The sequence below is a fragment of the Scyliorhinus torazame genome, chromosome 3, assembly GCF_047496885.1.
Source record: "Scyliorhinus torazame isolate Kashiwa2021f chromosome 3, sScyTor2.1, whole genome shotgun sequence".
In the NCBI taxonomy this organism is placed as follows: Eukaryota; Metazoa; Chordata; class Chondrichthyes; order Carcharhiniformes; family Scyliorhinidae; genus Scyliorhinus; species Scyliorhinus torazame.
This window is the reverse complement of record NC_092709.1, coordinates 73,362,218-73,390,180: the sequence shown is the minus strand read 5'-3', so window position 1 is coordinate 73,390,180 and position 27,963 is coordinate 73,362,218. Positions and strand designations below refer to the sequence as shown.

General features: G+C 45.9%; 1 protein-coding gene across 3 annotated transcripts in view; it reads right to left on the bottom strand.

Moving 5' to 3' along the window:
- Positions 1-27,963, bottom strand: part of LOC140408515 (uncharacterized) — a 164,970-nt gene that overhangs the window by 97,182 nt on the left and 39,825 nt on the right. For all 3 annotated transcript variants that reach the window (XM_072495804.1, XM_072495801.1, XM_072495802.1), the window contains 2 exons: positions 21,420-21,504; positions 11,124-11,374 (listed from right to left, as the gene is read on the bottom strand). In XM_072495804.1, coding sequence (XP_072351905.1) covers positions 11,124-11,374; positions 21,420-21,504 — 336 coding nt within the window. The remainder of the gene's footprint in view (positions 1-11,123; positions 11,375-21,419; positions 21,505-27,963) is intronic.

The window sequence follows — 27,963 nt, the reverse complement described above, 5'->3', positions numbered from 1 at the left end:
TTGGCACTAAAGGACAGACAGACTATCGTACGAGATGTTAAACCAAGATAGTTACAGACACTATGCTTGTTTCCACAGAAAACTCCAGAAGCTCAAGGACCGGAGAAGAAAAGAAAAGCACCATGAGGACATCCTCCGGATGGCTTATCTTTATGGACATTTGGTTGCGAGTGAACGCGAAACCCATGACTTCAAGTCCCCCAGCCGTTAATGTTTCACTTCCCCACAGTACCCAGAGCCCAGTCACCAGCGACACCACACCATCTTGGTGTGCCAGGTTTATAACCTGGTACTCTCTCTCATATGTAATAGAAACCTTACTAGTATTAGCGATACTCTGCTGCATCGTGCAGACTATGAGTCTCAGAAAATGGAGAGGGAGAGCCTACCGCGCTCGAACCCCGGTATACAGGATCAGATCCCCTATTTTCGGATACGACCAGACCCCCGACCCCCGCGATCTATAATAAAGAGCATTCATTTGCAGTTTTATTGTAAATAAAGAAATGTAAAGAATGTTCATCAGCAAATTGTACGATCCTGAGCTTGACCGCCAAGCCAGGAAAAATGTGCATAGACTGCTATGATTTTGTTTGTGTGGTTGAGGAAGTTAGAATAATGAAATGTTTAAGTGAGTGTAGTGTATTAAGAATAGTTAGAGGTTCCCGGTTTATTGTTTTGTAATGCATGTCCCTGTTTGACATAACGCCCCTTAGAATTGCCAGTTAAAAATGTTTTTGCATCATGACCGGGACAAGGATGAACCGTTTCTTTGGGGGTGAGGACAGGTGTGTTAGGTGCTCAGGGAGCCCAGCAAATCACACCCATATGTTCTGGGCATGCCCAGCGCTGGAGGAATTTTGGAAGGGCGTAGCGAGGACGATGTCGAGGGTGGTAGGATCCAGGGTCAGACCGGGCTGGGGGCTTGCAATATTTGGGGTGGCAGAGGAGCCGGGAGTGCAGGAGGCGAAAGAGGCCGGAATTCTGGCCTTTGCGTCCCTGGTAGCCCGGCGAAGGATTCTCCTTCAGTGGAAAGATGCAACGCCCCCAAGCGTGGAATCCTGGATCAGCGATATGGCAGGGTTCATTAAATTGGAGTGGGTGAAATTCGCCTTGAGAGGGTCGGTACAAGGGTTCTTTAGGCGGTTGCAACCGTTCTTAGACCTTCTGGCAGAACGATAGACATTGGTCAATAGCAGCAGCAGCTCGGGGGGGGGGGGTTACTTTATTTTTGTTTATGTTATTTACACTGGAGGGTCTGAGGGGGTGTATACACCTGTTGTGTTAAGTCGGGATGTTAATTTATTATTTATGTACGGGGGGGGGAATAACAATATCATTTTATTATTGATATTTTATGAAAACCTTTAATAAAAATTATTTTTAAAAAATTTTTTTTAAATGTTTTTGCATAGCTATGGTCAGTGTAGAGGCCATAAAAGAAGGGCCCCCCAGGTCAGGGAATGGAAAGCAACATAGTTATGTGATCCTTCACGCTTCGCGTTAGGATCACAAGGAGGATGTGTAGCCACCTAAATTGGCCAACTCCCGATTCAAAATGGCGAACGGCAAAGGCTGATGGGAAAGTCAGCCAACAAGACAAAATCCAGCAGCTGCAGGTTTGCTGTGTATTTACCTCTGAAAGGCCAGATAATATCGATACCAGCGACCATCAGCATAACAAAGTAACAGCCATCTGCATACTGATGAGCAATCCCCGGGAACAATAAGTAACATCTTGACACACAAAGCAAAGCCAGACTCCTGGGGGCCAGCAGGAGCCAAAACAAAGGAGGTGAACGAGCACCTCAAGACCGCCCATCGATCAGGGAACCGCTCCAGTATTGGAGAAAATCGAACCAAGCGATTGGGACAAAGTCCAATCACTTGGGACCAGGTACAGGGTCCACCCCGAAAGGCGGGAAGCCCCTGGGGACTATAAGAGTTGAGCCCCAAGTTCAAATTGCTCTCTCTGCACCGCTCTCTTCTTCCTGCCCGGGTCACTCAGCAAAAGAAACCAACATTGATCGTGACCGGTGCAGTGACTCCAGTGATCATCAAAATCGTAAGTCTTAAATCAACGCTCACTATGAGATAGGCGCTCCTAGCTATCAATCCGTACCAACTTCGAATCCCGCAGACTCAGAACTCGAACGAAAGGCCATTTGTTCCCCTGACCTGGTGGGCCAGTTCAAAGTTAAGTATAGGCCTGTTAGTTATAGAAGTAGCTTAGACGTAGAATTTGTGCATGAGTAGCGATTACGGTGTATAATAAATGTGCTTTGATTTAAATCTTACTAATCGGTGTATTGGATTATTGATCATTACTCGGACTTGAACCTCGTGGCGGTATCATAAAGATACGTGCCGACTCGAGAGCAAAGGTAATAAAACAGAGCAATTGAACCAAGGCAAAATTAGCGACAACCTTTTCTAGCCTCTTGATACTTAGTGCTCTGTCATTCCTGTGCAGCTTGGTACCCCTCCCCCATCTGCAACAACCTAAATTTCTGAAAGTTGTAGCACACATTTCCAATTCCACCATTCTTGGGGGGGCGGGTGGTTTCTCCGCCCTTCACGGCGTGTTTCAGTGGCTGGAGGTGGCCGCAGGTGACTGGCAACGGGATCTTCTGGTCCCGCCCCGATGTACCATCAATGACAACAAGACGAGATTGGTGAAACAATTGAGGCTTTATTGCACAAGATGTTGAGCCTCCTGCAGCTGGAGCCGGAATGGGAGCAGCGCAGGAGAGTATACACGTTTATACGGTGCCTGCTGGGAGGAGCCAGCAGGCTGGGATTACTGTGGTACCTGTAATACAGTGGTTGTACCGTAATACGCGTAGTGTGTTACCAGTGGCGTTTACCACATTCACCCCGTTTAAAAAAAAGAGTCCGGCGGGGGTGAAGAACAACATTACAGATTTAGTCTGTCGGGGGCTTTGACCCTCCTCTGCGATCGCCTCAGTCCTGGTGGTGGTGTGGGTGCCGATGTGGTCACCTGCGACTCCGGGAGCGTGTTGTCCTCTCCATCGTCACCCCGTAGTGGATCCAGTGAGGGGACGGATACTGCTGGGGTGGGGGCTGCGGTGAGGTTCTCTGGCGGGTGGGTGGGCGGCAACTGGAGGGGGGAGAAGCGGTACCAGGTCGGGGGTTGTGGGTGGGGACCCAGCGGGTGCCAGGGCCCGGAGGGAGACTGTGTCCTGTCGCCGGTGTGCCACATAGGCGTACTGTGGGTTTGCATGGAGGAGGTGAACTTTCTCAACCAAGGGATCCGATTTATGGCTCCTCACATGCTTCCGGAGGAGGACGGGCCTAGGAACTGTCAGCCATGTTGGGAGCGAGAATCCGGAGGTGGACTTCCTAGGGAAGGCAAACACATGTTCGTAAGGGGTCTCATTAGTAGCGTTGCACAGGAGCGACCGGATGGAGTGGAGCACGTCGGGGAGGACCTCCTGCCAGCGGGAGACTCCTAGACCCAAGGGCCAGCAGGACGGCCTTCCAGACCGTCCCGTTCTTCCTCTCCACCTTCCCGTTTTCCTGGGGGTTGTAGCTGGTCGTCCCGCTCGAAGCGATGCCCTTGCTGAGCAGGAACTGACGCAGCTCATCACTCATGAAGGAGGATCCCCGATCGCTGTGGATGTAGGTGGGGAAACCGAACAGGGTGAAGATGCTGTGCAGGGCCTTGATGACCGTGGCAGAAGTCATGTCGGGGCATGGGATGGCGAATCGGAAGCGTGGGTATTCATCAATAACATTGAGAAAGTACACGTTGCGGTCGGTGGAGGGGTGGAGCCCTTTGAAGTCCATGCTGAGGCGCTCAAAGGGGCGGGAGGCCTTCACCAGGTGCGCTCTATCTGGCCGGTAGAAGTGTGGTTTGCACTCCGCGCAGACTGGGCAGTCCCTGGTCACGGTCCTGACCTCCTCGATGGAGTAGGGTAGGTTGCGGGCCTTGATAAAATGGAAGAACCGGGTGACCACCGGGTGGCAGAGGTCATTATGGAGAGCCCGGAGTTGGTCCACTTGTGCGCTGGCACATGTACCGCAGGATAGGGCATCTGGGGGCTCACTGAGCTTTCCCGGGCGATACAAGTTGTAGGTGGAGAGCTCGATCCTCCACCTCAAGATCTTGTCATTCTTGATCTTGCCCCGCTGTGTATTGCTAAACATGAAGGCAACCAACCGTTGGTCAGTGAGGAAAGTGAATCTCTTGCCGTCCAGGTAATGCCACCAATGTCGCACAGCTTCCACAATGGCTTGTGCCTCCTTTTTGACAGAGGTGTGCCGAATTTCGGAGGCATGAAGGGTGCGAGAAAAGAAAGCCACGGGCCTGTCCGCCTGGTTGAGGGTGACGGCCAGAGCCACATCCGATGCGTCGCTCTCCACCTGGAAGGGGAGGGACTCGTCGACTGCATGCATCGTGGCTTTGGCGATGTCCGCCTTGATGTGGTTGAAGGCCTGGTGGGCCTCTGCCATCAGGGGAAAAACTGTGGACTTGATGAGTGGGCAGGCCTTGGCCGCATAATTGGGGACCCACTGGGCTTATTTGAGAAAAACCCCAGGCATTGTTTCAAGGCCTTGGGGCAGTGGGGGAGGGGTAGTTCCATGAGGGGGCGCATGCGGTCGGGGTCGGGCCCCAGGACTCCATTTTCCACAAATTTCTCCTTATTGTAGGTGAGGTTAAGGAGTTTGGCGGTATGGAGGAATTTTTGGAGGTTTGCGTCGTGGTCCTGCTGATCGTGGCTGCAGATGGTGACATTATCTAGGTACGGGAACGTGGCCCGCAGCCCGTACTGGTCAACCATTCGGTCCATCTCTCGCTGGAAGACCGAGACCCTATTGGTGACGCCGAAGGGAACCCTAAGGAAGTGATAGAGGCAGCCATCTGCTTCGAATGCAGTGTATTGGTGGTCCTCTGGGCAGATGGGGAGCTGGTGGTAGGCGGACTTCAAGTCAACTGTGGAGAAGACTCAATACTGTGCAATCTGATCGACCGTGTCAGATATGCGTGGGAGAGGGTACGCATCGAGCTGTGTGTACCAATTGATGGTCTGACTGTAGTCGATGACCATCCTGTGTTTCTCCCAGTCTTGACTACCACCACTTGAGCTCTCCAGGGGCTGTTACTGGCCTCAATGATCCCCTCCCGCAGAAGCCGTTGGACTTCCGACTTGATGAAGGTCCTGTCCTGCGCACTGTACCGTCTGCTTGTTGTGGCAACGGGCTTACAGTCCGGGGTGAGGTTTGCAAACAGTGAAGGCGGCTCGACCTTAAGGGTAGCGAGGCCACAAACGATGACGGGGGGGGGGGGGGGGGGGCGGGGGGGACCGCCGAATTTCAGAGTAAGGCTTTGGAGGTGACATTGAAAATTGAGACCTAGTAACAGGGCAGCGCAGAGGTGGGGGAGGACATAGAGCCTGAAGTTGCTATACTCTACGCCCTGAATGGTGAGGGTCGCGACGCAGTATCCCTGGATTTGCACGGAATGGGATCCGGAGGCCAGGGAGATTTTCTGGGTGACGGGGTGTACCGGGAGGGAGCAGCACCTTATCATAGCAGGGCGGATGAAACTCTCTGCGCTCCCGGAGTCAAAGCGGCAGGTCGTCTCGTGCCCGTTGATCTTTACCATCGTCGTAGCGGTCGCGAGGTTGCGGGGCCGAGGCTGATCAAGGGTGATGGAAGCGAGCTGCGGAAGATGTTGGGAGGTCCCGGGCTGATCTGCGGTGGCGAAGGTTTCGGTGGGCCGCAAACAGCCAGGCGAGCAGGGGTCCTGAGGCGCAGTCCAAGATGGCGGCTCCCACGGGGAGCACATGGCGGGCGACATCAAAGATGACGGCGCCCACAGGCCGCACGTGGCTTGTGGTGGAGAAGATGGCGGCGCCCCTGGGTCACACGGGGGTGTAGCGATGCTGGGCCTGGAAACAGCGGCGACCGACCGGGCCTGGCAAACGGAAACAAAGTGGCCCTTCTTCCTACACCCGTTGCAGGTCGTGCTCCGCGCCGGACAGCGTTGCCTGGGATGTTTGCTCTGGCCACAAAAGTAACATTTGGGCCCTCCGGAGTTGGTCGGCTGCCGCGCGGCGCAGGCTTGCGGTGTACTCGAGTCGGCCGCTGGTGGGCCCACGAGGGTGCCGCACGGTCGGAGGTGTAGGCCTCCAGATTAAGGGAGGCCACTTATAGGGAGTTTGCAAGCTGCACAGTCTCTGCAAGGTCAAGCGTACCCCTTCCCAATGGCCGCTGGCGAACGTAAGTAGACTTAATGCCCGTGAAATAAGCGTCTCTGATTAATAGTTCCATGTGTTGGACTGCCGAAACTGCCTGGCAGTTACAGTTCCTACCGAGTATATGTAGAGCCCGCAGAAAATCGTCCTGAGACTCCCCTGGGAGTTGCCGTCTCGTGGCCAGGATGTGCCTGGCGTACACTTGATTCACCGACTTGGATGTACTGTCCCTTTAGTAGCGCCATTGCTTCGGAGTAGGTGGGCGCGACCCGGATGAGGGAAAAAACTTGTGGGCTCACCCGTGAGTAGAGGATCTGGAGCTTCTGAGGGTCTGAGAGTTCTTCAGTGGCTGCGCAGAGGTATCCTTCAAAGCAAGCTAGCCAGTGCTCGAAGGTGGGCTTCGGCTGCGTGAGGGTTCAGTTCCAGGCAATCAGGCTTGATTAAGACGTTCATCTCGTAAAATCTTGTGCAATAAATTGATGTACCATCAATGACCACAAGACGAGATAGGTGAATCAATTGAGGCTTTATTGCACAAGATGTTGAGCCCCCTGCAGCTGGAACCAGAATGGGAGCAGCGCAGCAGAGCATACACTTTTATACGGCACCTGCTGGGAGGAGCCAGCAGGCTGGGATTACTGTGGTACCTGTAATACAGTGGCAGTACCGTAATACGCCTAGTGTGTTACAAGTGGTGTTTACCACAGCCCCCATTGAAACCACAGGTTCGCTGTTGGCGGGACCCAAAGATCCCACTGGTGAGAACGGCTAGAAAATCCACCTCTTAGTGTTCAGGCAGAGTCCAAAAAGCTGTATCCACTGCTAGGATGCCCATACAATTTCAGGAGGGTGACGGCCCCCTAAACTGGCACAATTCTCAATTGTGCCACCTCCCCAGATCTGTAATGGGCTCTGGCAAAGGGTTAAGCTCTTTAAACATTGATAAATACTTTATTTATCTTTTTAAACTCTTCCACCTGTTATTTGCTCCAATAATAATCTTTATTGTCACAAGTAGGCTTACATTAACCTGTAATGAAGTGTAATAACCTGTAGTACCTGCACAGGACTTATCCAGCTGGGGATGATTGTTCCCCGTGCTCAATTGGATTGAGGTAACCCAGCACTAGCATAAAAGGCAGGCTGCTTTAGAGCCACCTAAAAAGGAATGAGGACCCGGTGAAAGGTAACCGGGCCCTGTGAATGTATGATGCTGTTGCTGAAATAAAGGGGTTTTAAGAAGCTCGTTGGCTCCCCTGGCTTTATCACATTGGCGAAGATGATGAATTGGAGCTGTCGGCGTGCTGCTTGTTCGGCTGAGCTAGCCCCCTGGAATTTTTTTGTTTTTTTATAAAAGTGGAGTACGGTACAGAGTTTGTTTCTGTGGTGTGTTTTCTTTTCCGGAGCCTGTAATGTCATGGAAGGCGAGCGCCAGGTCGAGGTTATTTTTGCTGCCGGCTTGTGAAGTGTGTCTGCTGGGAGTGATCTGGAGTCTGACGTGTCCGGCAGTACCGGATGCGGTATCTTCTGAGCGACTTATGGTGTGGGTTACGTAGCGTTTCATCAGTCTCTGTCTGCTGTTGTTTCCAGATGCTGGCAGAGTAGTCCACCAGGGAGTCCGTTCTAGAGTTGCTGCCGCCGTTTTGGAACGTCATTCTGGTCGTGAGTGCGGAATTGTGTTTGGAAGACTGTTCTGCGGATGATCGAACTGTGGGATTTGCAACAGTGATGTTTTGTCTACGAGCTGACAGTTATTGTACGACTGCAGGTTTTGTGCCTAGAGACTCTGGTGTGGAGTTGACTGGACATTCCATATGTGACTTCTGGTCTTGTGGCAGCTCGCATGGAGCCCTGCTGTTTTTTTTATTTATTTGCGCTCTCTGTTTATTTGCCTGTGTAGAGGTACTGTAAGAATGTCGGGGCAACAGCTCCCTGGGCATTTTGGTAGGTGCTTTATTTTTAGGTCGAATTATAGAGTGCCCTTTTGTTTTAAATTAAGGGGAGTTTGGGAGTTACGGGACGTTGAGGTGGACGTTGTCCGATGATACCCCCCCACATGTTCCCTCTGTGGCTCGAAGGTATGCCACGCCGATTGGGCCTTGTGTTGATGGGTCCGATGCTGTGCTGCGCGCAGTCCCCGGGTTCGGCTGTTGACAGCTTCGCCCCCCGTGTGACTGGTGAGGATGTCGGGCCGGACGTAATGCTTGGTGGAGGACACGCCTGCCCATCCTGCTTCCCCGTTCGGTGGCGCCTTATCCAAATCAATTTTTTAATTTAGATTTGTTGTCTGGCCACTGGGGTTTGCACCTGTTTGGCCTCTCCTATCCTCTCCTCCTCAATGGTCATCTTGCGAGAGGTTTTTGGACTTTGGCAGGGGGAGGGGTGTAATAACCTGTAGTAACCTGCACAGGACTCATCCAGCTGTGGATGACTGTTCCCCGTGCTCAATTGGATTGAGTTAACCCAGCACTAGCATAAAAGGCAGGCTGCTTTAGAGCCAGCTAAAAAGGAACGAGGACCCGGTGAAAGGTAACCGGGCCCTGTGAATGTATGGTGCTGTTGCTGAAATAAAGGACTTTTAAGAAGTTTGTTGGACTCCCCTGCCTTTATCACATGAAGTTACTATGAAAAGCCCCTTGTCGCCACATTCCGGAGCATGTTCGGGTATACAGATGGAGAATTCAGATTCTCTAAATGACCAACAGCACGTATTTCGGGACTTGTGGGAGGAAACCGGTGCACCCGGAGGAAACCCACGCAGGCACAGCGAGAATGTGCAGATTCCGCACAGACAGTGACCCAAGCCAGGAATCTGGCGCTATGAAGCAACAGTGCTAACCACTATGCTACCTCGCCGCCTTCTCCAGACATCGTCCTGACCGCCATGCAACCGGTCTGATACAGACAACTGCTAAATATCACTCCTTCCAAGATTATTAGAAAAATTTCACAGGATAGATTTTTAATAAGCCCACAAAGGTACTAACTGATATCATAATAGGTGAGAGCCTGTTCTGAGGCCTGCTCTTTCGCCTGCCCACAGGGAAATCAAGTAGGATGGACTTGGCGGCAGGACTTCCACGCATACAAAGCCACAACCATTTTTCTTACCTGCCCACTGTTGTTCTGGGCCAATCAGGGTCAGGGAAATGGTCTTCAGGTGTTTAACCATGGGGTGAAGATTGTTCCAGGTAGCATTAAGGGATGCTTTCAACTGAGACTCTTTTCAGCGTTATCAAGAAGTGGAAGCTAACGTAGTAGAATGCATTTTCAGAGTATTAACAATATTTCTGATGCAATTTAAAATATCCTTGGCAGCGTATGTAAAGTTGTCATATATTTTCTGAGAACAATTTTAACCTATATGACTTGAGATTATAAGAAATAGGAGCAGGAGTGGGCCATTTTTCCCCTCGAGCCTGATCCGCCATCCCATAAGATCATGGCAGATCTGATTGTGCCTTTAATTCCACTTTCCTGTCCACAGAACCATCCACTCCCTTACAGATCAAAAATCTGTCGAGCTCACCCTTGAATATGTTGAATAATTTAGTCTCTGCTGCTCTGTAGAGAAAAGAATTCCAAAAATTCGAGAATAAATGTCTCCTCTCTTCAGTCTTAAATAGGAAACCCCTCCTCATTCTAGATTCTTCTATGAGGGGAAAACGTCTATCCTCTCCAGCCTGTTCTGAATCTTAAGCGGGATTTTCCCGAATCCCCGCGATGGCCCGGCGCCGGCGTAAAACGCGGTGCGAACCACTCCGGCGTCGGGCCGACTGGAAGTTGCGGAATCCTCCGCACTTCCAGGGGCCAAGCCGGTACCGGAGAGGTTGGAGCCGGCGCCTATTCTAGCGCATGCGCAGGGGGGTGTCTTCTCCTCGCCAGCCATGGTGGAGCCCTACAGGGGCCGGCGCGGAAGGAAGGAGTGCCCCCACGGCACAGGCCCGACCGCAGATCGGTGGGCCCGGATCGTGGGCCAGGCCGCCATGGGGGCCCCAAGTGGGACCGGATGCCACCCCCCCCCGAGGACCGCACCGGCCGGCCTACCAGCCAGGTCCCGCCGCGTGGGACCATGTCCGATCCACGCCGGCGGTACTGGCCAGAAACAGACGGCCGCTCGGCCCATTGGGACCCAGAGAATTGCCGGAGGGGGGCCGCTGCCAACAGCCCCCGACTGGTGCGGCGTGATCCCTGCCCTCGCCCGAAAACCAGCGCCAGAGAATACGGCTGCCGGTGGCGGGGCGGGATTCACGCCACCCCCCCTGGGGATTCTCCGACCTGCCGTTGGATTGGAGAATGCCGCCTCTTATGTTTCAATAAGATCATTCTTCTGCACTCCAGTGAGTACTGGCCTAACCTGGTCAACCATTCCTCATAGGACATCCCAGCCACCAATCTCATGAAACCTTCTCTGAAAATGCAAGTATATCTCTCCTTAAGGAAACCAAAATATACACAATATTCTTGGTGCGGTTTTAACAACACCCTATACAGTTGTAGCAAGACTCCCCTGCTTGAATATTCCATTCCTTTACAATAAAGGCCAACGTAGTAACTTGCTGTACCTGCATTCTACCATTTTTTTGATTCATGTACAAGGACACCCTCTGTACCACAGCATTCTGCAATCTCTCGCCATTTAAATAATATTCTGCTTTTCTATTCTTCCTGCCAAAGTGGACAACCTCACGTTTTCCCACGTTATGCTCCATCTGCTAATTTTTTTGTCTACTCAACTTCACTACTTGTTCTGCAACCTATCTTTGCCTTGTCAGCAACTTTGGCTACTTTTGGTCCCTTCATGCAAGCCATTAATATAGCTGACAAGTGGTAAAAATATGATAGAAGTAATTCATAAAGTATCATTGCAATTTTAAGGGCATTACATTTGAAAATAATTACCTTGGGTTTTAAATAATTCTTCTGTAAAGGTTGTCTTATGACACGATCAGTGGCACCTTGTACCATGTATTGGTTGGGATTAAGGTTTGAAGATTGCCAACTACTTGCATCATCTTCCTGTGAGGATTGCCCTGTTCTTTCTGTGTTCATTTTATCTATTGTGTTCTCTTCATTATTACCTTGAACTAGCTGCTTCAGAGTGGGTAAGTTCTTTTCACTGCTTTTACTGTTGGTGTCACTTTCGGATAGATCTGCATCAAACAAAATAATGATAACATTATCCAAAAACTGAATAAATATACCTGTTAGGTATTCGTAGAAGGTTTGTTTTGTCCCTTCCTCGCAGTATGTGTTCAGTATTTACCATAACTTTACGAGCATCATATGGAAGCTGGTGTTATTGGTTTATTTTTTTCTAACGGCACCCTTGTATTGTGTGAAATTGTTCAAGTCCTTCTAAGCTCGAGGTAGCAGACTAGAATTTTGAAATTGGAGTTCTCTTTGTTCAATTCAGTAGATTAAAAATGAGCACCCATTGAATACGCACCTATCAAATGTGTTATGGTTTAGAGAACCCCAAAGTGTATCATGGAGTTCACCTGACCCACAACCTTTAATAGATTGTGGTATGAGGAGCACACGGCCCACTCTACAGGTGTGGTACAGCAGAAATGGAAAAGTATTTTTTAAAGCAAAACAATGTTTATTCTATGAACTCAAGTTAACCTTTTTAAAACATAGTGAACATCTTAGCAATCATTAATTTAAATACAACCCCCAAAGACTACAACACTAAGTAAACCTTCAAGCTTTCCTTTTAACATCCATAAGACTTAAATCACCTTTTACCAGAAGCACATCAGGTTAAAGTCACTACTGTTATTAGTTTGAAATCACCAGGATCGATTTTCAGTCTTTAGATTACAGAGAGAGACTCTAATACACCTTCTGGCTGTGACTGCAGCTATCCAGCTCTGAAAACGGAACTAAAACACACCCTGCAGCAAACAACCTAAAATAAAAGTAAAAAGCTGACAGACAGCCCAGCTCCACCCACTCTCTGACATCGCTGCAATAATAAACACCCATTTCTTAAAGGTACTCACACTACAGATATTTATATACACACCCATTTATAAACACCCATTTCTTAAAGATACTGTCACATGAAACCTCCCCCCAAGAAAAAAAAATAAACCATCAACTTCAAGATGGTTTCATTTTTCATCTTTTCACTATCCTTTAGGAAATTCACATAGTAAATATACTTTTTCGTTTCAAAAACAGGTATAATAATACAGTCCATTTTTTTTCTCGTTTTTCTTCCTCCAACTGAAATTGCTTTCATTCATCACATTCGTGACAAAGCATCGGCTATCATGTATTCTCGTCCTGCCACATGTACTATTTTTAAATGAAATGGCTATAACAATAAACTCCACTGAAACAGCCTTGCATTGTTATTCCGTAATCACTCCAAAAATGTCAACGGATTATGATCAGCATAGATAACGGTGTCAGACGGATTGCTGGTTACATAAATGTGAAAATGTTGCAAAGCCAGCACCAAACTCAAAGTCTCCTTTCCAATCGTGGAATACTTTTTCTGGTGAGAATTCAATTTCTTTGAAAAATAACCAACAGGCCGCTCTAGCCCTTCGTCGTCGTCTTGTAGAAGCACCGCACCTACACCCACATCAACCGCCACTTTTAATGGTTTCGTATAATTTGGGATGGCTAATTCAGGATCAGTGGTTAACACAGCCTTCAGGCCGTCAAATGCCTGTTGACACTCTGCTGTCCACTGGAATTTGTTACGCTTCTTGAGCAAGTCCATCAGTGGAGCGACCACACTGCTAAAATTCGGTACAAATTTCCGGTAAAATCCACTCATACCAAAAAATCGTATTATTTCTCGTTGTGTCGAGGGTTTCGGAAACTCCCCAATAACTTTTGTTTTCACATCCTGCGCGACCATTTGACCCTGTCCAATTGTATGGCCAAGGAAAGCGACTTGGGCTTTTCCAAATACACTTTTGGCTTGGTTTACCACCAAACCCGCCTCCTGAAGTCAATCGAATAACTCCATCAGATGTTTTAAATGTTCTTTCCATGTCTGACTGAAAATTACCAGATCGTCGATGTATACCGCACAATTGGGTAATCCTGAAACATCGTTGTTAGTTAGCTGTTGAAATGTGGCTGATGCGTTTTTCATGACAAATGGCATAACTTTGAATTGGTATATATCATCTTGAGTCACAAAAGCTGAAATCGCCGTGGCCCTTTCAGATGAAGGTACCTGCCAGTAACCTTTAAGAAAATCCAGTTTGGAAATAAAAGCTGATTGTCCCACATTCTCAATGCAATCCTCCAAACGTGGGATAGGATAAGAGTCCGTTCTTGTAACTGCATTAACCTTTCTATAGTCCACACACAACCGTTGGTTACCGTCTGGTTTTGGTACCATCACTATGGGTGAGCTCCATTGGCTGCACCCCACTTCAATTATGCCATTTTCAAGCATACTCTCAATCTCTCTGTTAACCTGTGCCAATTTTAAAGGGCTAAGTCTATATTGGATGTTGTTTGATTGGAACAGCATTTCCCACAACTACATCATGTATAGCCATTTTAGTGCTTCCCAATTATTCTCCACAAACTTGCCCATGTGATATCAATAACTCTTTCAGGTCAGTTCGTTTTTCCTCTGGAAGGTAACTCAACAATTTATCCCAATTTTTAAGAACATCCTCATTTTCCAATTTAATTTGAGGCATGTCAAATTCACAGTCATCTGGATTTGGTTCGTCACTGAGTTAGAATCATTAAAACCTCCTCCTTTTTTCTCTCCTTCCCTTTCAAAGTACCTTTTAAGCAGATTCACATGACACACTCGGTGAGTTTTCCTTCTATCTGGTGTTTTTACCACATAATTCACCTCACTTAATTTCCTTTCCACCTGATAAGGTCCACAAAACCAAGCTTTTAAAGGTTCACCGACCACTGGTAACAATACTAAAACTTTATCTCCACTGCCAAAACTACGAACTTTGGAATTCTTGTCCACTACCCGTTTCATCACATTTTGTGCAACTTTTATATGTTGTCTAGTCAATTCACTTGCTCTATTTAATCGTTCCCTAAAATTTGACACATAATCCAATCATGTAATTTCTGATTTCTCTCACCAATTTTTCCTTAATCAATTTAAGTGGTCCTCTTACCTCATGACCAAAAATTAGTTCAAAAGGACTAAATTTGGTTGACTCATTAGGTGCATCCCTAATTGCAAACAGTACGAATGGAATTCCTTTATCTCAATCCTCTGGATAATCATGACAATAAGCCCTCAACATTGTCTTTAATGTCTGATGCCACCTTTCTAATGCGCCCTGCGATTCTGGATAGTACGCAGTTGATTTAAATTGTTTTATTCCTAAGCTATCCATAACTTCTTTGAAAAACCTGGAGGTAAGATTTGATCCTTGATCCGATTGTATTTCTGTCAGTAGTCCATATCCAGTAAAGAATTTAAATAACTCCTCCACAATCTTTTTAGCTGTAATACAATGTACTGGAATGGCCTCTGGAAATGTAGTAGACACATCCATTGTAGTCAAAAGATACTGATTCCCACTTTTTGTTTTAGGAAGCGGTCCTACGCAATCAATTAGGACCCTTGTAAAAGGTTCCTCAAATGCTGGAATGGGTATTAAGGGTGCTGGTTTTATCACTGCTTGAGGTTTCCCTATCACTTGACATGTGTGACATGATTGACAAAATTTAACTGCATCTTTATGTAGTCCAGGCCAATAAAAATGTTTCTGGATTTTAGCTTGCGTTTTCCTTATTCTCAAATGATCTCCCATGTGCAACTCTCAACACCTCCTTTCTATACCTTACCGGCAATACGACTTGATGAACCTCTGCCCACTTTTCATCCGCCTGCATATGTAAAGGTCTCCATTTTCTCATCAAGACATCACTTTTACTGTAATAACACTCATGGTATACACTCAGATTCCTCTTCAGTATATGCTTTCTGATACATCCGTTTTATTTCTACATCTTTCTGTTGTAACTCCGCCCATTTTCCTGAACTAAAAATATCCGCCTCATCCTCCACTGTTCTTGTTCTTTTTCAACCATCTGATCAAAAATCGTTTCTGATAATTGCACTTCAACTTCATCTTCACCCTTTGATTTCCCCTTTTGTCTTAACCTGTGACTTTGCAACCTTGTTATTACACAATCCGGAAAAATTCCAGAATATTTGTCCTTCAACACTTCAGTTGTCTGATTTTCCACTGGCTTATCAACCACAGTAGGCATCACTCCCATCTGCGATCCAGCTATATCATTACCCAAGATAAACTATATTCATGGCCAAGATAGTTTCTCTATTACTTCTACAACCTCTTCACCACTCTTCTCTGGACTTTCCAACCTTACCTTATATAATGGAATACTACTCCTCTCACCCTGAATTCCACATATTACCACCTTTTCTGGCAACATTCTTCCCAAACTACATAACTCCTCATCTCTTACCATTAAAGATTGACAAGCTCCCGTATCTCTTAAAATTGTGACTTCTTTACCTGCTCCTCCTGATACACATGAGTAAACTTTACCCACACAAGTAAATTCTTTAAAGCGATCTGGCACCTTCTTATCAATCACCTCTTGATCAGGCTGTACAATCATTTGCACCTCCTTCACTTCACTTGGACTTTCCTTTACCACTGTAACAAACCCCACTGTCTTATCCTGTTTTACCACATCAGCCTTCCCAGTGCTTTTCTTCAAATGCCAACACTGTGACTTTACATGGCCTAGTTCATTACAGTGAAAACATTTGAAACTTTTCATGTATCTTCCGCCCTCCTGGATTTCTTTTTTAATCTGAGGTACACTCTCCTTATTATCTCCCATCAGATTACCTTTACTTTTAGCACTTGAGTATTTCCATGTCCCCAGTTTCTATCCCTCACAGGCTGAAACTGATGTCGGAAACCAAGCTTTGATTTAGGAACTAATTCATAATCATCTGCCATTTCTGCTGCTAATCTCGCAGTTTTAACCCTCTGCTCTTCCACATGAGTTCTCACTGCATCAGGAATTGAAGTTTTCAACTCCTCCAAAAGTATAATTTCTCTGAGAGCTTCATACGTTTGGTCTATTTTCAAAACCCTTATCCACCTATCATAATTACTCTGTTTGAGCCTTTCAAACTCCATGTATGTTTGACCAGGTTCTTTCCTTAAATTTCTAAACCTTTGTCTGTAGGCTTCAGGCACCAGTTCATATGCACCCAAGATGGATTTTTTTCACCTCTTCATACGTCCCAGATACCTCTTCCGATAGTCATGCAAACACTTCACTAGCCCTACCTATCAGCTTTGTTTGAACCAGTAATACCCACATGTCCTGTGGCCATTTCATTTGTTCAGCTACCTTCTCAAATTAAATGAAAAAGGCTTCTACCTCCTTCTCGTCAAACCTTGGCAATGCTTGGACATATTTAAATAGATTCCCACCAAGCCTTCGACTATGACGCTCTTTCGCAATATCCTCATCACTATCCACCAACTGTACGTTTCCCTTTATGTCTGCCAATTTTAACTGACTGTCATGTTTCATCGCCATTTTCTGAAGTTCAAACTCTCTCTCTTCATCTTTTCCCTGATCTGTATCTCCCTTTCTCTTTCTTTTTGTTCTGCTCGGGCTATTCTTTCTGTTCTCCTTTCTTCTCTCTCTTTTTCCTCTCTCTCTCTTTCTCTCTCTCTCTCTCTTTTTTTCCTCTCGCTCTCTTTCGTATTCAAGCTGCTTTAATTCTTTCTCATGTTCCATTTGTTTAATTTGTAACTGAATTTTTGCCGTTTCCAATGAGTCAAACTGTATCTCAGGCAACTTAAAATGCTTAGCCACTGCCATAATGACCTCATCTTTTCGCATTTTGTCAGGTAATGTTAACTGCAATGTTTTTGTCAAATCTAACAGTCTGCTTTTAGTCTCTGTCCATAAGGTACTGCGTGTGACCGTCTCCACCCCCAAAAACTTCTGAGCCTCTGAAAGAGCCATTGTCCTCAACACACTCCCTACTTAAACTAAAATACCACACCTGAAAAGCAACCACAATATGCTCACTCCTCGCTGTCTTTAAGTTCACTAAGCCAATCCAATAGGTAGACTTTTATCCCAGACGAGCCCCCAGTTTGTTATGGGCCAGGGTTTAGAGACCCCAAAGTGTATCATGGAGTTCACCTGACCCACAACGTTTAATAGATTGTGGTATGGGGAGAACACGGCCCACTCTACAGGTGTGGTACAGCAGAAATGGAAAAGTATTTTGTAAAGCAAAACAATGTTTATTCTATGAACTCAAGTTAACCTTTTTAAAACATAGTGAACATCCTAGCAACCATTAATTCAAATACAACCCCCAAAGAATACAACACTAAGTAATCCTTTAAGCTCTCCTTTTAACATCCATAAGACTTAAAACAACTTTTACCAGAAGCACATCAGGTTAAAGTCACTACTGTTATTTGTTTTAAATCACCAGGATCGATTTTCAGTCTTTAGATTAGAGAGAGATTCATGCACCTTCTGGCTGTGGCTGCAGCTATCCAGCTCTGAAAACGAAACTAAAACACACCCTGCAGCAAACAGCTTAAAACAAAAGTAAAAAGCTGACAGATAGCCCAGCTCCACCCACTCTCTGACATCACTGCAGTAATAAACACTCTTTTCTTAAAGGTACTCTCACCACAGATATTTATATGCAAACCCATTAAGAAACACCCATTTCTTAAAGGTACTCTCACATAACAAATGGCTTAGCTGTCAACATTTAAATGTGTATTTATGGAAATACTTTAATTCCGTAGCTGTCAAAACTATTTATGTGCAAATAATGGTAACTTTAGATCACTGTAAATGCATTAATCAATATCAAATTTTAAAATTCGAACAATCAACTTATATTCTCTGCAGGAAATACAAGATAGATTTCTTCAAAGTGGAAAACATTACAATAAGACAACAAAAGTAAGTAAGGGAAGTAAAGTTCAGACTTAAAGTAAAGTTTCCAAAGAGTTAGGCAAGGTTTTTACATTGTAGCTTGAGTGTTTGGAGTGAAATAAGGTCCCAGCATAATTAGTATTCTTTAAGGCGAGTAACTAACAAGCTTAATCTAAAGGAAAATCATGGCAGCAGAGCTCGCACCTGTGATAAGCTCCTCCTGTGCTATGTGGGAAGTCATGGACACTTCAAATGTCCCTGACGACCACTTGAGTAGGAAGTGTGCCCAACTGCAGCTACTAGCTAACCACATTTTAGAGATGGAGAGGTGGGTGGACTCATTTTTTCAAAATATGTTTTTATTATGTTTTCCTTTTTATACAAAACAATAATGAAAGTGAACATCCACAAAAACTATATACAACCCCAACTCCCCCCTATTCCCTTCCCCTTCTTGCTATCTGGTGTGTCTTCTTTGTTTGTTGGTTCCATCAATCCTGAACCTATTGGGGTAGCGTAGTGCTATGTATGTTATCGCATGTTAAGTTGCTCTTCTTTGGTTGTTCCTGCCTATACGCGTTCGGTCCGTAGAGATGCCTCCCCCCGTGTGGGGTGTGGTTGGGTTCTGTGCCTCTTTGTTCTTTCCTTCCCTCTCGCCTCTTTCCGCTGTGGTCCCTCTGTGGATCCCCCTGTGGATCCCCCCCTCTCCCTGGTTTATTGGCTGCTGGTTACAACCAGGTCTAAGAACAGATCGGTGAACGGCCTTCACATCTTGTGGAAGCCCTCTTCCAACCCCCGGGTGGTGAATTTGTTTTTCTCCAGTTGGAGAAATTCCAACAGGTTGGACAGCCAGTCCGCAGCTTTGGATGGTGCTGCCGATCGCCAGCTGAGCAGGAATCTTTGGCGGGCGATTAGGGAGGCAAAGGCTAGGGCGTTGGCCCTCCTACCCATAAAGAGTTCTGGCTTTTCTGATACACTGAAGACTGCCACTATCAGGCATGGCTCCACCTTCATCCCTACAATCTTGGACATTGCCTCGACAAGTCTGGGCATGTCCAGAACATGTAGGCATGGTTGGCTGGATCTCCCAAGATACAGGACAAAATGCATGATTAGTCCGCGGGCCGGGGTGGCTGGGGAGAGTGAGGGTCATGTGGGGTGAGGGTGGGGTGTTGTGGTGTTAGGGGGTGGAGGGGATTGACATACGTGGCATGGGGAACCGCAACTCAGCAGGATCTCACTTCCTTGCCCGCAGCTGATCTCCACCACGGTGACCTCCCTTTCCTCCTGGCCTCCAACCAAGTCCAGGGCCCTCTGCTCTGTCACGGTGAGGAGCTGCAGGTTCGGTGGTTATGAGTGGCTCCTCCAGTTTTCTCCCGCTCCCGTCGGTTTTGAGCAGTTTCTGAGGGGGGAGGAACAGAAAATGACAATGTTAGATTGTCCGACGCATGCAGACCAACGGGTGGGTAGCTGGTGGCCCTCAGTGGCCAGGGTACCCATCCCTGGCAGCCTATATGAGTGCCAGCATGTGGTGCAAGGTGCGGGTTCGGCACCCTCTGAGTGGAGGGGCAGGATCGGGTTACGGGTGTGTGGGATGAGGATTAGTGCCAGAGGCACAGTGCTGCCTACTCACCCTGGCCGCCCTGAGGAGGTTGGACAGTTTCTTCCAGCACTACTGGCCGGTCTGGACAGTTTTGCTGGTGGCGCTGAACGCCTCTGCCTCCTGCACCCAGGCATGGAGAATGGTGACAGCTGGCAGCCTCCTTACCTGGGGTACAGGGTCAACCAGCTCTCTTCCACCATGTACAGGAGGGTCTACAGCTCGGTGTCTGTAAACTCAGGGTCACTTTCCTCACTGTCATCTTGTTGTCTGTGATGGTGTGTGTGGGTATTCAAGTGTGTATGCGGCTGGAGCTGATCAGCCTCCTGAGTATCAATCTCGGACCGGTGAATCTGGCACCGTTTCTCATCAAAATCGATTGTGTTCCATGTGGTGCCGGTGCTAGCCCCTTAACAGTAGCTGAATTGGTCCAGGTACGAGGTCAGTTTTGCTGTTGTGAAACCCCACGAATCCTGTGCCGGCGTTAACAATTAGTCTCAGGAATGGAGAATCTTACCGAGGCTCACTCACACACCTTCTCACACAAACACATATCGGCTCACACAAACCCCTGTAGATTCACTCACACAGACTAACCAGCTCGTTCACTTCCCACACAGGTCTGCGAAGTTTGGGCTTTTACTGCCGAGAAGGAATTTGGGATGTTGTCAAGATGAGCTTCCCTGTCTGAGACTCCAGCTACCCCGGTGTCGGCGGGCACTGTTGCTGCAACTCTGCTGTTCCTTGTGGTCTCCCTGGCCCACTCCGCCAGAGACCCCTTAGCATCTTTAGGGGGTTAGCGCCTGCGTAGGAGGGTGAGAGAGATAGATCGTAGACAGAGAGAGTTCACGGGGTGAAATCAAAAGAGAAGCCACTCACCTTCAAACTGTTCGCTGCTTCTCCAATCAGAGAATAGTTTCTCTACCAAATTTGCTGCAGATGCAGCAGAGAAACAGCCTCTGAAACCGCCTGTGATTAGAGGAGGAGTTCTTTGCAGATCTTTCAATGAACTTACCTGTGGTTCGAATAGTGAGTCCAAGGCCAGATACAGTTGCTTGGCGGGCCAGGTTGTGGCCCACAGGCCATATGTTGGAGAAGCATGTGCTGGAATCTCATGTTCAGAAAATAGCATGCAAGTTACTGAGCTTGTTTTGTGTGGAGTTTGCATATTCTCCCCGTGTCTGCGTGGGTCTCGCTCCCCAAAACCCAAAGATGTGCAGGTTAGGTGGATTGGCCACACTAAATTGCCCCTTAATTGGAAAAAATAATTGGGTACTCTAAATTAAAGAAGAAAATTCCTGAGCTTGCCTGGACTCAAAATATCCCCAGAATAAATCAAGAAACGAACATTTATCGTTGTTATCTCGTGACCCTTACTATGGACGGGTATGTATGAATATCTGATTAGGACTAACTGGTTGACTACAACGTTCTGGGCCATGAAATATGCCTTGGCCAAGGATCTAAAAGGCTACTGGCATTCTTATTTTTAAAACTGTTATCGTTTTGTAACTACAGTCTCAGATGCATGTTGAGTACTCTTGGTTTGGTTAAAGCTAAAGGAATGAGACAGTGGAGATTTGCAAAGGTAACTTCAATTATATATATTTAAAGATATAAGACACAATTGGAAATAGTTAAATTATTACAATGATGCATGTTCTCACCATAGTCATCAGAATCACTGAAGTAATTTTCTTCCACAGTGGATTGCTTTGCCACCCTGGTAGCAATCGCCCTGTGTAATTCATCCTGAAATGAAGATAATATACAAAATAATATCATTTGTTTCTGTAAACAAGTACATAGACTTGTCAAATTTGCAAACAACAAAGTTTGTCCTTTTTTTATGGGCAGAGAGATTGAATATAATCTAGTTTCAAGATGTCAAAGTGTAGCATTGACATTTCTGGTGTTCAAAATTCCGACTTGAGTGTTACAGAAAAATAAAATATGTACCCGACTCCACTTCGGCAATTAAATGAAACACATTCTTACTTTTCGAGGACAGTAGCACGATACAAGAGATCAATGCTGATTTTGGTTTTCTAAAGTTCACATGCATTTGTGGAAGAAAATTGAAGTGATAATTCACTGTTCAAAAGTTGTCAAGTACTCTGCTGGTTGGTTGGTTTCAGTTTTACTCGCTGAACAATCGCAGAAGAGCTAATTTTGAAAACAGGTAGCCAAAATTCATTAACTGCTGATTACTAATTATAAGTTCCTGATGGAGTGAAAAATGTCACCAGACCTATGAGAGGTCTGGGATTTCTAGGTCAAAACATACCAATGATTCAATAGAAATTCAAAAGACAAATGTTTCAGTGTCAGAATCATACTTAAGTTTCGTTTGTGGGCAAGTTGCATGAATCCGACAGCTAACAACACAGTATTAAAGACGAAAAAAATGAAATAAGAAGGAACAGAACTAGATAATTGCTTGTGATGGTAATTGCTCACATCTTGCTCTTATTTTATTTACTGGCTGATAACCTGCGATATTGCTCACCAATTATTGAGGATCTAGAACATTGTTATGATGTTCAGCCATTAAACTCATTTATCTCTTCAAAGCTCCCAAACAGTTCACTGCACAGGAAAGTGGCAAACTAGTTGTTTTCTGAGATTATTTAGTAACTAATTTTCTATTCGGTTGGAGGTTTTTCTAAATGGACTCCTCTCCTTGTTGAGAAGCAGATGTTCTGAGGAGCAGGGAGGAAAATAAACAGGAAATATTGTTGCTCAGTCATTTTTCAGACAGAATGAAGTGTCCACTCAGGGCAATACTAGGTTAGAAATTGAAAATCTGAATTTGAAAATGGGACATAACTGCAGAGTTTACAAATGACACTAAACTTGGAAATGGAGCAAGCAGTGAAGGGAATAGCAGGAGGCATAAAAGAATATAGACAGACCGCTGAATGGGCAGATACATGGCAGATGGGGAGACGGTGGCGTAGTGGTAATCCCACTAGACAAGTAATCCACAGGCCCAGGCTAATGCAAATTCCACAAAAGCAGTTGGTGAAATTTAGATTCAATTAACACATTCAATTAATTAATTAATCTGTAATTGAAAGCTCAGGATAACCAGGAGGATATTCGATGTTACAGGCTGTCAGATTATACTTTGTTACAGTGACCACAGAAGCTGTTAAAATGGTTACAATCATGTGACTGTGGACATTTAAACTGTGGACAATATTCAATTCTGTGGCAAATATTTAGTTAAACATGGACCTCAACATTTAGGGTACTTCAAAGCCATCTGTTTACAAAGTTTACAAACCTCATTGTATAAAGATGACCCAAAGTGTCATATGAACAAATATTTGACCTCAAATTCAGACAGATAAAAGAGTGAATGATCACTGTATTATAGTGGTCTAGACCTCAGAAGTGTAAACCCCACATCACGTGACTGAAAATTTCAGGGATTGCAGTATAATACAACCTATACAAATAAAATTGGGCAGAAAAAAAACATCTGACACACCAGAATCATTTGAAACAGCTGAACCACCATAGCTGAAAGTCTTCTAATCCGACCAAAGTACTTCTGACCAAGTTTCCAAGTCCTCCTGACAATTAATTTCCTGGCTACAAGAGGCTTCACCGATTCATGAGAATCCATCACTTCTAAAAGACTTTCATTCCAAATAAAGTATCAGCTCAACTAAAAAGACATGTGGGATTCTCCGCCAGCATGATTCTCTGTCATGCCGGCGCCCGGGGGTTTCCCGACGGCGTGGGGCTGCCCCAGAATGGGAAACGCCATTGACCGGCTGGCGTAACGGAGAATTCCGCGGGTCGGTCGGGGCATAAATGTGGCGCGGCGAGGCGGAGGATCCCACCGCACATGATGCTTGCACCAACATAGAGGGCAGAATCCTCCCATCCTGCCCAGGGCATGTTTTGTGGCAAGCGGGAATAGAGAATCTAGCAGAAAATCGGGGGCAGGATTCTCTGATCCTGAGGCTAGGTTTTACGTGTTTTACGTGTTTTACGATGGCGCAACAGGCCGCCAGGAGCAGCGATCCTGAGCCCTTCAGGGGGCCAGAACGGCACTGGAACGACTCACGCAGCTCCAACTGCCGGTACTGACGTCAAACGGGCGCTGTGCATGCAGCTGGCGTGAATTCACACATGCGCGCCGCGACCATTGCGAACTCGCGCATGCGCGCTAGGTTCCTTCTCCACCCCGGCCCCGACGCAACATGGCATAGAGCTACAGGGGCTGGCGCGGAGTAAAAGATGTCCCCAACAGAAGCAGAGTGTGATGGAATGTCGGAAATTATTACATAGTATATTTTGTTGCAGTAATTTTATTTAAAACCCTGGGTTCAAATACATACAGGCAGTATGACTGCTAACGCTGTGATTAAGGCGTCTTAAAGGTGAAGTAATCATTGATTTTAATCATTTACTTGTTCACAGAAAGATGGCTAATGGAATATTGTTTATGTTTAGAAGGTTCCCTGAGGTGTAGATAATATGAGGTATATAATATAAAAGGCCAAAAGGATTCCTCCTGCTCCTATCTTCAATTGTGTTAGTCCTAGCAAAGCAGGTCATGGGACATCTTATTGGGAGGACATTAGAGAATGCTTACGCTTGGGGTACAGATTATGTAATTAGTAGGAGGAGCCAGGTCTGAATATAGTTTTGCAGTCTGTTATAAGAGTTTAGGTTGAACAGCAGTTTGCCATAGGATTTGAGTCTGTCAAGACAGAAGGATTTTCAGGTTGTTCCATAAAGGGTCTCTCTCCAAAGATCTGCACAGAGAAACATACAAAGAAACAAACATAGAAAATAGGGGCAGGAGGAGGTTATTCAGCTCGTCGAGCCTGCTCCAACATTCATTATGATCATGGCTGATCATCAAGTTCAATACCCTGATTTTACCTTCCCCCCCATATCCCTTCATCGCTTTGTCCCCAAGAGCTAAATCTAATTTGTTCTGGAAATTGTACACGTTTAATTTTTGCCTCAACTACTTATTGTGGTCGTGAATTCCACAGACCCACCATTCTCTGGGAAGAAATTTATCCCCACCTCAGACACCCCTACTATCGGGAACATTCTTTCTGAATCTACTGTCTAATTCTGTTCAAATTTTATAAGTTTCTATGAGATCCCCTCTCAATCTTACATAATTCTGACCGATTTAGTCTCTCCTCATATGGCAGTCCCGCCATCCCAGGAATTAGCCTGAGAAACCTTTGCTGCACTCCCTCCATAGCAAGAACATCCTTCCTCATTGGTGTGGCCTCACCAAAGCCCTACACAATTGTAGTAAAATATCCCTATTCCTAGACTCAAATCCTCTCGCTATGAAGGCCAACATTCCATTTGCCTCCTTTACTGTCCGAATTAAGTGTCCAAATCCCGCTGAAGCATCTCTGCATCCTCCTGACATTTCACCCTCCCATCCAACCTTGTATCATCTGCAAATTTGGAAATACGACATTTAGTTCCCTCGTCCAAATCATTGATGTATAATGTGAACAGTTGGGGTCCTAGCACAGATCCCTGAGGTACCCCACTAGTCACTGCCAAACAATCTTAAAAAGATCCATTTATTCCAACTTTTTGCTTCCTGTCTACTAACTAGCTTTCTATCCATCTCAAGATACTACCCGCAATCCCATGCGCTTTAACTTTACATAGTAATCTGCTACGTGAGACCTTGTTGAAAGCCTTCTGAAAGTCTAAATAAACCACGTCCACCAGGTGTCCCTGGTCAACTCTACTCGTTACATCTTCAAAGAATTTCAGTAGATTTGTCAAGCAGGATTTCCCTTCCGTAAATCCATGCAGACTTTGTCAGATTATACCACTGCTATCCAAATGGTATATTATGAAATCCTTGATCATGCACTCGAGCAACTTCCATGCTACCGACATTAGGCTCACTGGTCTATAGTTCCCCATTTTATCTCTAACTCCCTTTTTGAATAGCGGGGTTATATTAGCTCCCCTCCAATCTGTAGGAACCATTCCAGAGTCTAAAGAATTTTGGAAAATGATCGCCAATGGATCTACTATTTCTATAGCTACTTCCTTTAAGTACTCTGGGTGATGATTATCAGGCCCTGGAGATTTAAATGCCTTCAATCCCATTAATTCCCTAAAACTATTTCTCTACTAATACTAATTTCCTTCAGCTCCTCACTAAAACTTGTGCTTCTCAGAACTTCCGGTATATTATTAATTTCTTCTTTTGTGAAGACAGAAGCAAAGTACGAATTTAGTTCCTCAGCCATTTCTTTGTTCCCAGTTATGAATTTCCCCTGTTTCTGACTGTAAGGGGCCTACATTCATTTTCATCAATCTTTTTCTCTTCACATACATGTCGAAACTTTTGCAGTCAGTTTTTATGTTCCCCGCTAGCTTACTTTCATATTGTATCCCTTCCTAATCAATCGCTTGATCTACCTTTGCTGACTTTTAAACTTTTCCCAATCTTTAGGTCCATTGCTTTTTGTTGCTAACTTGTATGCCTCTTGTTGCTCACTTATATGCCTCTTCTTTGAATCTAATACTTTCTCTAATTTCCCTTTGAAGTCATGCTTTGGCCACGATTTCCTTTCTACTCGTGTGCCAACTTTTGGAGTTCATCTATTCGTTCCTTGAATGCCTGCCATTGCCTGTCCACTGTCCTTCCTTTCAGTAATGTTTCCCAGTCCATCATAGCCAACGCATGCCTCATACCATCACAGTTACCTTTATTGAGATTTAGGACCGTAGTCTTAGAATTAACTACTTCACCATCCACCATGATAAAGAATTCTATCAGATTTTGGTCACTCATCTCTCAGAACTAGGTTGCCAACGAATCCTTTCTCATTGCACAACAAACAGTCTAAGATGGCCTGTTTGCTTGTTGGTTCCTCAACATATTGGTCCCTAAACCATCCTGTACACACTCCACAAATTCGTCCTCTATTGTACTGTGACGAATTTGACTCTCCCAATCTATATGCAGATTAAAGTCCCCGTAATCACGGATGTTCCTTTAGCACATGCATCTCTGATTTCCTGTCCAATGCTATTCCCAACATTCCACTCCAGTTTTGTGGTCTGTATACTACCCCTACAAATGTTTTTTGCCCTGTGGTTTTTTAACTCGACCCATACAGATTCCACATCGTTTGTGCTAATATCTTTCCTCAATATTGTGTCAATATTTTCTTTAATCAACAATGCAACTCCACCACCTTTTCCCTTCTGGCTGACCTCCCTAAAAACTGAATAGCCCTCAATATGTAGTTTCCATCCTGGGTCACCTTGGCGCTATGTCTCCGTAATCCCAACTATATCATACCCCTTTGCATCTATCTGCGCAACTAATCATGCATTTTATTTCGAATGCTCTGAGCATTCAGGTACAAAACCTTAAGGCTAGTCGTTTTGACGTTCTTTGACCAGTCCCTACTGTTTTTTACAGTGTCATTAACTGATACTATCTCTTGATTTCTCTGCCTACCACTTCTCTTATTCTCCTTGCTCGGTTTTTCTTTTGTTATGGATTCCTCCTGCTCTGAATCTTTACATAGGTTCTTACCCTCTTGCCATATTAGTTAAACCCTCTCCAACCGCTCTAGCAAATACCCCCTGCACCACCAAGGACATTAGTCGCGGTCCTGGCCAGGTGCAACCTGACTAGTTTGTACGGATCTCACCTCCCCAGAACCGGTCCCAATGCCCCAGGAATTGGAAACCTTCCCTCTCACACCATCTCTTTAGCTACGTATTCATTTGATGCATTGTATTTCTACTCTGACTAGCACGTGGCACTCGTAGGAATCCTGAGATCACAACCTTTGAGACTTTGAGATCCAACTTCTCAAGTTTCTTCCCTACTCCCTGTATTCTCCCCTCTGGACCCGGTAGGGGTGAATAGTTTTTTTGAGGAATTCGAAAAGAGATTATAATGAATCAGAGCCCCCAGCCAGGATAGAGGGAATGTGGCGATTTCTGGACGGGTTAGAGACCTGGTAGAGAGCTGGGAGCGACCATTGACGGGTGGAGTTGATGGAGGGTATGGGGCGATGCAGGCAGGGAAGGCCCCGGGCCCGGATGGGTTCCCGGTGGAATTTTATAAAAGCTTTTCAGGGGATTTAGGGCATACAATGAGGCGAGGGAGAAGGGGGAACATCCCCCTACATTAATTTTGAAGAAGGATAAGGACCCGGAGTGGTGTGGGTC